This window comes from Microcaecilia unicolor, chromosome 2, assembly GCF_901765095.1.
Source record: "Microcaecilia unicolor chromosome 2, aMicUni1.1, whole genome shotgun sequence".
In the NCBI taxonomy this organism is placed as follows: domain Eukaryota; kingdom Metazoa; phylum Chordata; class Amphibia; order Gymnophiona; family Siphonopidae; genus Microcaecilia; species Microcaecilia unicolor.
Genome location: NC_044032.1, coordinates 476,300,069 through 476,315,064, shown reverse-complemented (window position 1 = coordinate 476,315,064; position 14,996 = coordinate 476,300,069). Strand labels below are relative to the sequence as shown.

Genomic DNA, 14,996 nt, shown 5'->3' with positions numbered 1-14,996 from the left:
ACAATGCTTGTTTTCTGCATAATTCTGTAAAATCTTGACCAATTTCAATAAAATTTGAGATATATCATCCTGAATAAATTTGCTATAAGCCTATGCTCATGCTGGTCACCTCACCTTTGGACCTTTGTTTGTACTTTGCTCCCTCTCTCTGCTGTACACCTCACCCAAATAGCATCTGTTAGGTGGGCAGCTAGTGTAATTTAAAGCTATTTTCATGGATAAAACAATGAGTTCCCTTCCACTAATTTTATCTACCCTATGGAGTCAATTCTATAACATAGGTATGGGGCTAATTCTACATAAGTTAGGCATGAATTAGGTGCCTATATGTAGGTGTGAAAATGACAGATAATACTGCTACTACTAATCATTTCTATAGGGCTACTAGATATATGCAGCACTGTACACATTATATGCAGGTACTTTCTCTGTCCCTAGAGGGCTCACAATCTAAGGTTTTGTACCTGGGGCAATGGAGGGTTAAGTGACTTGCTCAAGGTCAAGGTCACAAGGAACTGCAGTGGGAATTGAACCCAGGTTGCCAGGATCAAAGTCTGTTGCACTAACTGTTAGGCCACTCCTCCTCTCCATTGGGTGCTATGGTAGTTAGCGCCAAAATGGGAGCAAAACAGCAGTTAGGTGCAAAAGTGCAGTTAGGCAGTATTCTATAACTGGGCACTTAAGTGTTTTCGCGTGTAACTGGAAAGGGGGTATTCCTGTGGGGCCATGGGTATTCCCACTATTCTTGTGCATATTTTGTAGAATATCCACATGCACGCAACTGCCTCATTTAGGGGCAACCATTTACATCAGCCATAGATATGGCATAAGTGGTCACATCTAAAGTTGGGCATGCAACTGGGTACATGCAGCACCCCGTATTGAAGTAACTCCTATGCTTGAAAATGTTTAGAATAATGGCGCACATAGATGCCAAAATTCAACCTAAGCACCATTCTGCAAATATGCACCAGAACAGCCACCTGTATATATACCAAATATAAAATCACTACTTACGCATATATGTTAGATTACACATTTCAATTAAAGATTTAATTCTGAATGTGATATTATATACTTGATCATGGTCTTTCTTTGGTGTTTCTGGGACATAGGACATAGAAGTCCATTCAGCTCTGTCCTTATGTTCCAACTACTTGAGTTGCCGTCAAATCCCACTCTAGCCTGTCTGAATCCGTCTTGTCATTTGCAGGACAAAGACAGTAAAAGTCTGCCCTGCACTGTCCTTGTGTTCCAAACCACTGGGGTTTCTGTCGAAGCTCTCTCCAGCTCATCCTAAAGAGTATCTCCATATGCAGGACTCAGAGCGTACAAGCCAGCCCAGCACTGGTCTTAGTTGATGCAGCCAGTCGCCATCTGAGCACCACTTGACATGCAAACACATATGCAACCCTTTAAGTTTTCTAATTAAATATCCTCAGTGTTCATCCCACGCCTTTTTGAATTCCACCACTTCCCTCGGGAAGTCATTCCAGGCATCCACCACCCTCTCTGTGAAAAATAATTTTCTGACATTACTCCTAAATCTACCACCCCACAACCTCAATTCATGTCCTCTAGTTTTACCACTTTCTCTGGAAAATATTTGTTTCTATATTAATACCTTTCAAGTATTTAAATGTCTGTATCATATCTCCCCTGTCCCTCCTCTCCTCTAGGGTATACATATTCAGGTCTTCCAGTCTCTTCTCATATGTCCTTTGGTGCAAGCCCCTTATCATTCTTGTTGCCTTCCTCTGGACCACTTCAAGTCTTCTTACAACTTTAGAAAGATACGGCCTCCAAAACTGAACACAATACTCTAGGTGGGGCCTCACCAACAACTTGTACAGGGACATCAACGCCTCCTTTCTTCTGCTGGTTACTCCTCTTTCTATACAGCCTAGCAACCTTCAGGCTATGTCCGCCTTGTCACATTGTTTTGTCGCCTTCAGATCCTCAGATACTATCACCCCAAGATCCCTCTCTCTGTGTGTTCATATCACAGCCTAGCACACATGTCTCCCTTGGCGTTCTACTCCCTAAGTGCATCACTTTGCACTTCTTAGCATTGAATTTTAATTGCCAAACATTATACCATTCTTCTAACTTCTGCAGATCCTTTTTTATTTTTTCCACTCCCTTTGGAGTGGAGATAGTGAACTGAAAACTGAGCTGAGACATATCTCTCGTGGCATCCAGTCCAGCTCCTTAGTATTTTCTATCTCCAGCAGGTAGATAGATACTCTTTTCATCCTCTGGTTCTGAGTGATTTGCTTCTGGTCCAGTTGGTGAACTGGTCCCCATTTGAGCTTTGTGGGTGGCTTGAGTCTGAAGAGTCATATCTGAAGGTCTTCAGATCCCTGTCTCTGGGAGCCTGAAAATGTACTTTTTCCCTCTCTTCACCTCTTCCCATTTCCTATGGAGCTCTTGTTCCAGCACAACAACCTTTAAAAAAAACAGAAAGAAGGAAAGAGGTTTACTGGAGAGTGTGGGGCAGAGTATCAGTTCTGATTCTTTCTCAGCTGTGGTAAGACTTGTGGAGACTGTGAGCTTGTGGGGAGCAGCTGGCAGTGGTAAATCTGACTAAACTTTGACTCAGAACTGCTTTGAGGGCTGCAAGTTCTACTTGGTGCAGGGGAGGGATTCTGACTCACTGCTTGGGTCTGCATTGTGCTGTGCTTCTGACACTCCGGGTGAATGGCAACTCGCAGAGGCAGCTAAGTAGTTTTCCCACTGTTGGACTCACTGGCCAGTGTCGGGGCATTACAATACGTGCAAGCCAGGAATGCCACGGAATGTGGGGGGAAATGGTTGGTGGCAACACGTCTTCAGATTTGGCACAGCATCCGAATATGCTGGGGACTTTGGGCTTTCCAGCAGGGCCAGTGCGCAGTTTGATGCAGGAGAGTGCGGGAATGGGCGCCATTTTGCCAGGGCCGACCGACAGTGAGGAACAGACTGTCCGATCAAGCGCAGAGCACAGCCGCCATTTTACAACCTCAGGGCTCGACTGAGCATTCAGCTGTATTAGGATTTTTTTTTTCTGGAGTATATGTTGCTCTTACACCAGGCCTATTTACTGAAGCAGGGATAGTCAGAATTGCTGCAAGGTGCTTCAGTTTCTCGCCTGCTGCCCCTCTGGCTCCTAAGGGATCTCGTTTAGCTTCATCTGTCCACCCCTGGATATCTATCTCTGCTTCTCCCTCCTTATCTGATGTGGCCTCGATCTATTCAGAGGAACCATCACTGAAGGAACTGTTAGAGGAGGAAGAGCTCCCTCCTGAGAAGGGGGATGACCCGAAAGTACTGAGGTTGTTTCATAAAGAGGAGCTCGATTGTCAGTGCTTTTCCATTGAGGAGCCTTCTGCGTCATTGTCAAGAGTTCCATCTTTGTCGATGAGTGGGCTTAGAAGTTTTTCTAAGGCCTTCCCGATGCATCCAGACATTCAAGACCTGATTATTGCAGAATGGGTCTCACCGGACATGGGGCTGAGAGTGGGAAGAGCCATGGCTCACCTCTACCTGTTGGATCCGGAGGACAATGATAAATTGCAGCTTCCCAGGGCAAACTCTCTTGTTATGCCAGTGACTACCTTGCCGTTGGAAGGGGGCATTCCTCTAAATGACCTACAGGATAGGAAGTTACGCTGAAACAAGCCTTTAAAATGGCTTCTTTGGGTCATGAAGCAACAATGTATTGCTTGTTCATGGATGGAGCATGCCTGAAGTGGCATCAGCAGTCTGTAACACAAAATGGATGCCATAATTTCCAGGTGGAAGCAGGGTTGGCCTACTTGGTGGATGCTATTTATGACATGTTAGAGTTTATGGCTCACTGTTGGCATTGGGCAACAGATGCAGCATTAAAGTCACATCTAGTTAAATTGCCTTTTCAGGGCAAGTGGCTATTTGGAGAAGATCTCAGTGTCTTGGTGAAAGAACTGGGGGGAAACTAAACCACAGTGGTTGCTGGAGGATAAGCCGAAAGCCTCTGGTCGTCCATCTTCAGGGCACTCTCTAGACAGCAGTAGGTACCGGCCTGATCGTCAACAATATGGTCAGAAGTTCCACTTTCAGGTATGTCCTTCGTTTTGTGCTGGCAGGAAGTCCTCCTCTCAGTCAGCTAGAGCATCTAATGCCTTCCAAGTTTCTCTTCCTCCAGTGGGAGAGCAATCATCAGGAGTTTCATGAGGTGTGGGCAAAAATCATCTCAGACCAGTGGGTTCTGGATATTCTTACGGAGGTTACAAGTTGAAATTCTCCCAATCGGTTGCTTCTCTCTTCATGAATAATAGTTTTTTTTTTAATGAAACAAAAAATGAAATTAAATTTCCTTTGTTTTATTTGGAAAAGGAATGAAGCAAAGTAGGAAATTTTGTTGAAATTTCTTGTTTCATTTCAAATGAAAACAGAACCCCTACACAAAAGCTCAGTTATGTCCAGAATATGTGTTGTAATCAAGGTTTCACCAATCCTGTGTTTTCTTCTTTTTGGCAATCCAGTAGCCCCTTTATGTGGTGATTCCAAAGAAAATGTTTATGTTGTAGAAAACCCACATTTGGGTAAAGTGCCAAATGAATTAAATTGAGTTTTCTGCTTGAAAATATTTAAACCATCATCAACATTTTAGGCATCATGCCATGAACCTTGCCACACAGGAAGCACCCAGGTTTCTGAGTTCCATCATGATCAGTGGTGAAAGTATATCCAAATTTCATATGTTAACATGTTGAACAATTAATTTAATCAAGGATATAATTTATTCTAATTATACCTTTCTTTGTTGCTGGGATCCCTGGTAGTTTGTAACTTGCAGAGATGAGTTAACTTTGTGGTTTGTAACTTGCAAAGATGAGTTAACTTGCAGAGAAGCAAAAAATGTTGAGAGAAACTACACACAAAAAAGAGATGAGCAACAGAGATGTGGTGAGGGGATTCAGTATTCAAAGGATAACTGAGGCAGTTATCTGGATATTTCCCTTTGCTGCAGCTATCCAGGGATATTCAGTAGCATTATCTGGATAGTGCCACTGAATATCCTTACAGACAGCCTCAGCACCATTTGCACAGTTCCGAGGTAGGGAAGACTAAAGAGAGGCCAAGATCCAAGAAACGAAGAAACACCACCAACAGACTCTTAATAACAGTGTGTGTAATACATTAGATCAGGGGTTCTCAACCCAGTCCTCAGGACACACTCAGCCAGCCAGGTTGTCAGGATTCTCACAATGAGTATGCATGGGAGAGATTTGTATGCATGTCCTCCATTGTAATCAGATCTCTCTCATGCATATTCATTATAGGTAGCCTGAAAACAAGACTGGCTGAGTGAGCCCCGAGGACCAGGTTGAGAACAACTGCATTAGATTATTCTTTAACCTTGAACGTGATCGCTGAATGCAATGAAATAAAAAGCTTCAGTGGTTCCAAAATTGTAGGTTAATCACACATCTGAAACCTACATATGAATTTTACATGCTAAGTGGAAAAATGGGTGTACAAGATTATAGAGTTAGGGAGAAAGTCTTCAACGTAAATGCTGTTTTTTGGGAACTACCCTTACAGAATAACGCTTACTGCTTTGCTTTTATTTGCATAAGTGTACACTGGTCCATGTAAATGACAGTATTCTGTAGAGTTACTACTACTACTTCTACTACTTAACATTTCTAAAGCGCTACTAGGGTTACACAGCGCTGTACAATTTAACATAGAGGGACAGTCCCTGCTCAATGAGCTTACAATCTAAAAGACAAGTGAACAGTCAGTCCGAAAGGGGCAGTCAAATTGGGGCAGTCTGGATTTACTAAACGGTAAGAGTTAGGTGCCGAACGCAGCATTGAAGAGGTGGGCTTTAAGCAAAGACTTGAAGATGGGCAGGGAGGGGGCTTAACTGGCATGTAACTGTGGGCATTCAGTTATAGAATTGCTCTTAAAACAAGGCTCAGCAAACACCAGGTTCTAGGTCACCATGGCGACTGAAAAATCAGACCTGGTGGTTTTGTTGGCACAAAGCAAGGCAGTGAGCATTTCAGTTGGCACTGCAGAAAACAAGCACCAACAGCAATGGGCTGTCTTCTCATCACTGTGCCTCACACACACACAAGTGTAAATTTCTTTCTGTTCCCTCCCTCTCCCCCCCCCCCCCCCGTCAGGGCGTGGTCCACCATAGAGACAAACAGAAAGAAAGGAGAGCAGCTGCATGTCAGGCAGCAGACTCCTCTTCTGTCACCCGGTATTGAAAAAGAAGGAGAGAAGAGAGAGGCTACTGCTTGGGGCAGGGAAATGACACCAGGTCTGCAGCTGGGGTGGCTGGGTAGGTGATGAGAGGCTTTAGGCAGGGGCTGCTGGGAGCAGGTGGATAAACGATGGGGAGGGGTTAAAGCCTGCAGCTGCAGGGGGCAGGTGGGCAATGGAGAGAGGCTAAGGCTGCAGCTTCTGGAGGTAGGTGGGTTGGTGCACCATCCTTCCACCCCTAGCAGCTGCCACTTTAGCCACTCCATTGCCTCAGCAACTGCAACCTAAAGCCTCTATTCACTCCTTCCCTGCAACTGTAATTTATAGCTTGCTGTACATCATATTGAGCACATTATGAATCTGTGATGTATAAATGTGTATAAATAATTCCAGTTGTTCTGAGCCTTGCTCTTTGATTTATGGGCTGGCTCATTGATTCTAAAAATAATTTGTTAAGGCCTGCCTTAGAGTGTAACTATCAGAAGTAGGATTTGAAACCTCAGGTCCCTGGGTCTTAGTCCATTGTCCTAATATGCTGTTTTCTCTTAGTTTTTTTTTTTTAATTTTCAAAGAAGTATTTATTGAGAATACAGAAATAACATAAAAACAAGCAGTGTTTTGATGTTCCTTTTATTTTTGTCTCTAGCTGGATGTATTGCCCAGAGGATGTGTCTTCCAATCCAGCTTGTTGCAGGCGTGAACAACAATGATATTATTCACCGAACCATCCAACACGGCGATTTCTCGCTATCGGATACTGTCCTATCAACCCTAGCTTCAGCAATGGATATCCAGGTAGACTTCCTAGGAAGAGTAATTTTCCCAAAGTTATTTATGTAGGTAAATGGCTACAGGGCCGGATTTAAAAGGTTAACAACCATAGGCAGGACTGGAGTGCTGCGAGGATAGGAGACTTCTTTCTCAGAGACAATAGTTGATGCTTTCAAATGTTGATGTTCCTTTTCATCCATACCAGACCAGTCCAGACCAATGGGTTATGTCCAGTGGAAGGAGACAAAAAATAGTTCCAAGTAATTTTCCCCTTAAAGATATCATGTAACCTGGAATGTTCAGTATTTTCGCTGTCTCCTAGTGGATGGTAGATGGATTGTGCAGCTCCTCTTGGTGCTTTTCTCTTAGCTCCTGTCCCAGCTAGTTCTGGGTATCAGTTGAGAAAGGGGTCTGCAGGTTACTGAGGCAATTCCCTGAACCAGGATGACATCCATTGGTGCTGGGTCCCTCATTTGCCAGCTAGGGTGATACTCGGTGGTGTCGGGTCCCTCCCTTTCCCTCCCTCACTTGTAAACCTCTGAGGCACAGTAACCGTAATCAATTACAAGAAGCAAAACTTCTTCAGATTCTGAGATGCTACTTGTTGGGCAAGTATGTGCAACTTTTTATTCTGTCTCCAAGGTAAGCTACCTGTTGTGTTGTTTGGGAAAAAAAGGATGGTTTTCTTGCTGCTCCAGGGCACTTCTAACTTTTCCTTCACCATAATGCAATTCAGCATTTCTCAGGTTTTTTGGTCATGCTCACTCTGTAGTAGCCATTTTTGACTGGCTGTTTCTTCCTGCCTTCAGTTCTGCTTTCATTGCTCTGCTTAATCTTCAGGCTTCCTGCTTTCCTGAGAGCGCTCCTTGGGTTCTTTTTAGTGCTGATGGGGATGAATTCTCTTCTTCTATATTCGGCAATGGTTGCATGGTTTCTTTATTGGCAGGTGAAATCCTGTTTGTATTTGCAATTGCAGCTTCTTCACTTTGCCTAATAACTGCAGGGGCATACTGGTTTCCCTTGTGGTATCAGTAGATGCACTCCTGCTCAATATGGTGCTTCTCTGGCTATTCATTTAAGGTCGGCACAGTTGCAGCTGCACAAATCCTTATATTATTGCATTTGCACAAGGGCCGTGTGCCTGCAGGTTTTCAACTCTCTCTTTTGTACTCGCTGCCTGAGACTGCCAGTCTTGAGTTCTGCTTCTTCAGCGGTCACCTAGTGGGTGGTGTGACATCAGTGCCTTCTGGTTCTGATATTCAGCGGTGGTTGCTTGCCTTCACCAGAGCACCTTCTTTTGTTTCCTTGGCGCCTTCAAGCTGCACTGTTTTTATTGACTACATTAGAACTTATGCAGCACTGAACTCATTGAGACTATTGGGCTCATTTTCGAAAGAGAAGGACGCCCATCTTTCGACACAAATCGGAAGATGGGCGTCCTTCTCCCAGGGACGTCCAGATCGTTATAATCGAAAGCCAATTTTGGACGTCCCCAACTGCTTTCCATCGCAGGGCCAAATTTCAAGGGGGTGTATCAGAGGCGTAGCGAAGGCAGGACTTGGGCATGCCTAACACATGGACGTCCTCGATTGATAATGGAAAAAAAAGGGCGTCCCTGATGAGCACTTGGACGACTTTACCTGGTCGTGTTTTTCTTACGACCAAAGCACAAAAAGGTGCCCGAAATGGCCAGATGACCACTGGAGAGAATCGGGGATGACCTCCCCTTACTCCCCCAGTGGTCACTAACCCCCTCCCACCCTCAAAAAATATCTTTCAAAATATTTTTTGCCAGCCTCTATGCCAGCCTCAGATGTCATACTCAGGTCCATCACAGCAGTATGCAGGTACCTGGAGCAGTTTTAGTGAGTGCAGTGCACTTCAGGCAGGCGGACCCAGGCACATCCCCCTCCCTACCTGTTACGTTTGTGGAGGAAACAGCGAGCCCTCCCAAATCCACCAGAAACCCACTGTACCCACATCTAGGTGCCCCCCTTCACCTATAAGGGCTATGGTAGTGGTGCACAGTTGGGGGTAGTGGGTTTTAGGTGGGCTCAGCAGACAAGGTAAGGGAGCTGTGTTCCTGGGAGCATTTTATGAAGTCCACTGCAGTGCCCCCTAGGGTGTCCAGTTGGTGTCCTGGCATGTGAGGGGGATGAGTGCACTACAAATGCTGGCTCCTCCCACGACCAAAGGGCTTGCATTTGGTCGTTTCTGAGATTGGCGTCCTTGGTTTCCATTATCGCCAAAAATCAGAAACAACCAAGTCTAGGGACAACCTTTTCTAAGGACAACCAAAATTTCAAGATTTGGGCATCCCTGACCGTATTATCGAAATGAAAGATGGACGTCCATCTTGTTTCGATAATATGGGTTTCCCCGCCCCTCCATTGGGACTTTTTGCGAGGACGTCCTCAACAAAACTTGGGCGTCCCTTTTGATTATGCCCCTCCACGTGGCTAATGGATTGAAGACAAGATATATATAGTAGGATAAGAGCACGTCAAGCCTAGTGTCAAATTCTATACATTTTAATGGCTTTCATTCTGTTTACTTTATTCCATACACTCTAACTACTGAGCTTATTGGATAACAGCATCAACATCTGTACAGTATAATAAATAATAATAATAATATTTATTCTTGTATTCTGCATATTCCAAAAGAATTAGTTCAACACGGATAACACAAGCTTCTTCTCGGTAATGAGAGTAATTTCTTTTTGGCTTTTCCAACATGTTCCCTCCTTGGATGTACTATGGCTACAAATATGGAATTAGTGCACAGGCCATCTCTAGATGTACAGCTTGCTTCCAGTTCTGTGGGTAGAGTGCAGTTCCTCTTTCAAGGTTGAGCCTGTTTTTTTTAATCTCTGGCTACAGACCCGTGGTTCCCTTCTATCATGATTCAGGAAAGGTGAGCCCTTGGGCCACAGCCAGGCTAACTACTTGGTCAACTCAAGGGTTAGCTGGGCCCCAGCTGGTGGCAGGCAAGTCACCTGGTCTAGGCAGAGGACAAATAAGACTAGGTACTAAGCTCCTCAGGAACTGAAGACAAGGCACAGCTGGTACTGAAGGCGTGGCTGGAGCTGGTGACAAGGCTAGACAAGCAGGTTGTAGGCGGGCAAGGCAGGCTGGAGACAAAGCCGGCAGGACAAGGCTGGCTGGAGGCAAGGCTCGAGACAAGGCAAGACAGGGCTGGAGAAAAGGCACACAGGGCACAGGGCAAGGCAGGTGAGGCAAGGCTGGGCACAAGGTAGACAGGGCAGGGCTGGAGACGAGGCAGGCAGGGCAAGGCTGGCTGGAGGCAAGACAGGCAAGGCAAGACTGGAGACAAGGCAAGGCAACTGGACTGGAGTTAGGCTGGGCTGAAGATAGGTAGTGCAAACTGGGCTGAAGACAGGCAGGGCAAGCTGGACTGAAGACAGTTAGGGCAAGCTGGACCAGAGATAGACAGGGTAAGCTGGACAGAAGAAAGGCAGGGTAAGTCGGAGAGAAGGTAGGCAGGGCAGGCTGGACTGAAGACAAACAAGGTGAAGCTGCAACTCAAGACCAAGCAACCTATTGCAAAAGCAAAGACAGAGTACCACGAGCTTCCTGAAGTACTCCCCGACCAGGAAGTGGAGGCCTTGGTGTCCATCCTGCGCATCTGTCCTGCATGGTGCACCCAACTTCTGGTGTCAGTCAGTACAGAAAGTGCTGCAGAAGAGTGGGCAGCAGCACGGAGCAGCACCACAGAGCTAAAGGTGCGCTGGGGCGGGGGATACGGCAGAGGCTATGACACCTTCATGGTTGAGGGCTACAAGTGCATCTCTGCCTCTGCAATACATTCCTCAGCATGTGTGGTCCTCACTCTGCTTGATTGTGCAGACCTGACCCATCTCTGAATAAGGAGTGCAGCGCCATGTTTTGATGCTCACATTATCTTCTCTGGTTTTGGCATATGGCCCGTCTCTATTTATTTTATTTTTTGTTACATTTGTACCCCGCACTTTCCCACTCATGGCAGGCTCAATGCGGCTTATATGGAGCAATGGAGGGTTAAGTGACTTGCCCAGAGTCACAAGGAGCTGCCTGTGCCGGGAATCGAACTCACTTCCTCAGTTCCCCAGGACCAAAGTCCACCACCCTAACCACTAGGCCACTCCTTACTACTACTATTTAACATTTCTAAAGCGCTACCAGGGTTGCGCAGCGCTGTACAATTAACAAAGAAGGACAGTCCCTGCTCAAAGGAGCTTACAATCTAAAGGACAAAAAGTGCAGTCAATCAAGATTGAGGCAGTCTAGATTTCCTGGATAGAGGTACAATGGTTAGGTGCCGAAAGCGACAATGAAGAGGTGGGCTTTGAAGATGGGTATGGAGGGGGCTTGGCGTATGGGCTCAGGGAGTTTATTCCAAGCATAGGGTGAGGCGAGGCAGAAAGGGCGGAGTCTGGAGTTGGCGGTGGTGGCTTCATTTCATGCCATTCTTTCTCTACATAGGAATCATCTTACCCTTCCATGGGAATTTCTGATCCATCATTGATTTTAAACCACACCTCCTTCTTTGGAGGGAAGACATGGTTCCATGTCTTCAGGTTTCACACAGTGCCACCTCTGCATGTGGTTCCTTTCCATCTCTGTGCTTAGGGTGCAGCTCCATCTTATGAGCTGCAGGGCAGCATTCTCTCTTAATGCAGAGCATATCGCTATCATATTGTGTGCTCCCTTTTTTGCCTCTAAGGCTGAGGCATTGTGTCATCTCTGAATGTAGCAAAAAGTAGTCCACATAGCAGACCCAAAGAATTGTACTGGACTTTTGGTTTGCTTTATGGACTACTTTTTGCTGCTTTCTGCAGATTTGTGAAGGCTCTTCTTTCTGGAATTGCATCTCTGAATGTAGGGCACAGCTCCATCTTTGCAGTGGAGCACAGTTCTAATCCTTCTTGTGCTCAATCCTTTAGATTGTAAGCTCCTTTGAGCAGGGACTGTCCTTCTATGTTAAATTGTACAGCGCTGCGTAACCCTAGTAGCGCTTTAGAAGTGTCAAGTAGTAGTAGTAGTAGTGTTGCAGATTTTAATCTATCTATGAGGTATGGCTCTCTTTCTCCATTTGGGTAGCATAACTATATTTGCCAAGTCTACCTTCCTGGAGAATGGTTTCTTCCTTCCTTTGCTTTTCCCAGATTAACCGTGCGAACGGTGGTATCTTTGCCTCTTGACTCTAGCTGTCTGTCAAGGGAGCTCTGTTGATTTATATCCCTCTTGGTCAGGACAGGTGTCTAGTTTATTCTAAGTCGATAGAGGTTAGAGCTTGTATGTCCGGGGTTTTGGGGTAGCATTTGCTCAGATCTCCCCTACTCCTCCTCTTAGGTTGCAAGATACGCAGTTCTCTGTGTTCATAGTCAGGATAATTGGGCTCTTGTTATAGCAGTATTCCTTCCTTGATCTAGCCCACATGTGTTTTCCAGGTTTGAATTCCTGTTGTCTGCTTCTTGACATACTGGGCATCATGGTTAGACTCTACCATGGCATCCTTTTAGTATTGTTCTTTTGCTTAAGAGTATCGCTGCTTGCCTTACGAGGCCTTCTAGATACTTTTCCTTTACTTCTGTGGTCACACCCACCCTACATGGGAGACTGCTTTGCTACATCCCATTGGTCTGGTATGGATAACAAGGAAGGAAACATTATGTCTTAACTAATAATTTTCTTTCCTTTAATCCTACCAGACCAGTCCAGGCACCTTCCCTTTCTGGTTTCTCTGATTCTCCTTTCCCTTAAAGTATCATCTCTTGTAACAAGGTACTATCTGCCAGTCACTAGTGGGTAAGCTATTACCTTTGCTTCAAATCATATTCCATCTTCTTCTTTGATGCTATATTGTTCCCTCAGTTATGTATAACTCAAGCTCCATGTTGCCTCTCGAGCTGCTTCTCCTGACTTAATGGAATATCTAGATGTCAGTTGAGTATGGTCCATACTGCTGGTTATGTTTCACACCACATCTCCTGGCTTGGTAGCTCAGTTGAACATGACCATCTAATTATGTTGCACCTATAAATGAGTTGCTCCTTTGTGCAAATTTTAATGGTCTTTCTTGTAGATGTTTGAAGCACCATTCCTTGGCTATTCAACATACTGAACATTCTGGGCTGCATGATACCCTTAAGGGGCAAATTATTTGGAACTATTTTCTCTGTCACCTTCCACTGGTGGATGAACATAACCCATTGGTCTGGACTAGTCTGGTAGGATTAAAAGAGAGAAAATTATCAGGTAAGACATACTTTTTCCTTCTGGACTGTGGCCTATGTTGTGTATGCCTAAATCTGGGTGTGAATAACTACCTGAAAATTGTTCACCCCATGTGTGGCTTAAAGGAATAAATTGTTGAACAACATGTATACTTTCATCTACATTTTTGTGGCAGACTTCCCCAACCACATTCCTACCCTCTTCATCCCCTTCAGATTCCTATCCCTTTCCTTTTTTATCCCTCCACTGCTGCTTCTCATCCTTTCTTCAGTCTTCTAGGTCATTCACATCGCTTCTCAACCCTTCATCATCCTTCAGTCCCCTTCTTTTTTTTTTATTTTATTTTATTTTATTTTATTTTATTTATTTATTTATTTATTTATTTATTTGTTCGTTCATTCATTCATTCACTCAATCTTTAATATACCTTCTTCTTGGCAATACCATTCAAGATGGTATACAACCTCACAGTACAAAACCACATAAGAACAATAAAATCATAATATCCAAACAGTAAGTCTCATACCTTCATTCATACTTCTAGTCCAGTGGTTCCCGAACCTTTATAGTTTATTAAAATTGACTATACCGCTCAACTAACAAACAGAGCAGTGTGGTATACAGGCTAAAAATGAAGTAGTGCTATGAAGAAAGACTAAGGAGGCTAGGGCTTTTCAGCTTGGAGAAGAGACGGCTGAGGGGAGACATGATAGAGGTATATAAAATAATGAGTGGAGTGGAACAGGTGGATGTGAAGCATGTGTTCACACTTTCCAAAAATACTAGGACTAGGGGGCATGCGATGAAACTACAGTGTAGTAAATTTAAAACAAATCAGAGAAAATTTTTCTTCACCCAACGTGTAATTAAACTCTGGAATTCGTTGCCGGAGAACGTGGTGAAGGCGGTTAGCTTAGCAGAGTTTAAAAAGGGGTTAGACGGTTTCCTAAAGAACAAGTCCATAAACCACTACTAAATGGACTTGGGAAAAATCCACAATTCCAGGAATAACATGTATAGAATGTTTGTACGTTTGGGAAGCTCGCCAGGTGCCCTTTGCCTGGATTGGCCGCTGTCGTGGACAGGATGCTGGGCTCGATGGACTCTTGATCTTTTCCAGTGTGGCATTACTTATGTTCTTATTTGTAAATGATCCTCTGTTTTCCTGGTAACCAATGGTGTTTTTTAAGCAAATGTGTAACATGATCCATATGACCAGCATAACAAGGAAGTCTGATGGCAGTGTTTTAAACTGTTTGTAGTCTTTTCAGAGTATACCAAGTCAGACCTGCATAGACAATATTACAACAGTCTAATCTGGTCATGAAAAATGAGAGTATTAGTGTGTAGAAGTAATCATGAGTAAAAAGATGTCGGATTGTTCTTAACTGACGAAGTGCAAGAAAACAAGTTTTGGATAAGTTTGAAATTTGTGGTGTGAATGATAGGGTAGAATCCCAGATGACTCCAAGATATTGAAAGCTGGCTACTGGGCTGATCAAAGAACCGAAAAGTTTCACCGGAATTGAAGGCTGCAATAGAGTGCCAGTAAACCAGCAAGCAATCGTTTTTTCCTTGTTAAGTAATAATCTGTGTTCGCTCAGCCACCTGGTCCTGAAAGCACCCCAGCGAGTCAGGTTTTCAGGATATCCACAATGATAATCATGAGAGAGATTTGCATGCAGTGGAGGCAGTGCATGCAAATATCTGTCATGAATATGGATATCCTGAAACCTGACTGGCTGG

At 44.5% G+C, this 14,996-nt stretch overlaps 1 protein-coding gene across 3 annotated transcripts in view; it reads left to right on the top strand.

The window, feature by feature from the left end:
* THNSL2 (threonine synthase like 2) overlaps positions 1 to 14,996 on the top strand; it is an 82,284-nt gene that overhangs the window by 54,711 nt on the left and 12,577 nt on the right. For all 3 annotated transcript variants that reach the window (XM_030192566.1, XM_030192567.1, XM_030192565.1), the window contains one exon: positions 6,887 to 7,035. In XM_030192566.1, the coding sequence (XP_030048426.1) occupies positions 6,887 to 7,035 (149 nt within the window). The remainder of the gene's footprint in view (positions 1 to 6,886; positions 7,036 to 14,996) is intronic.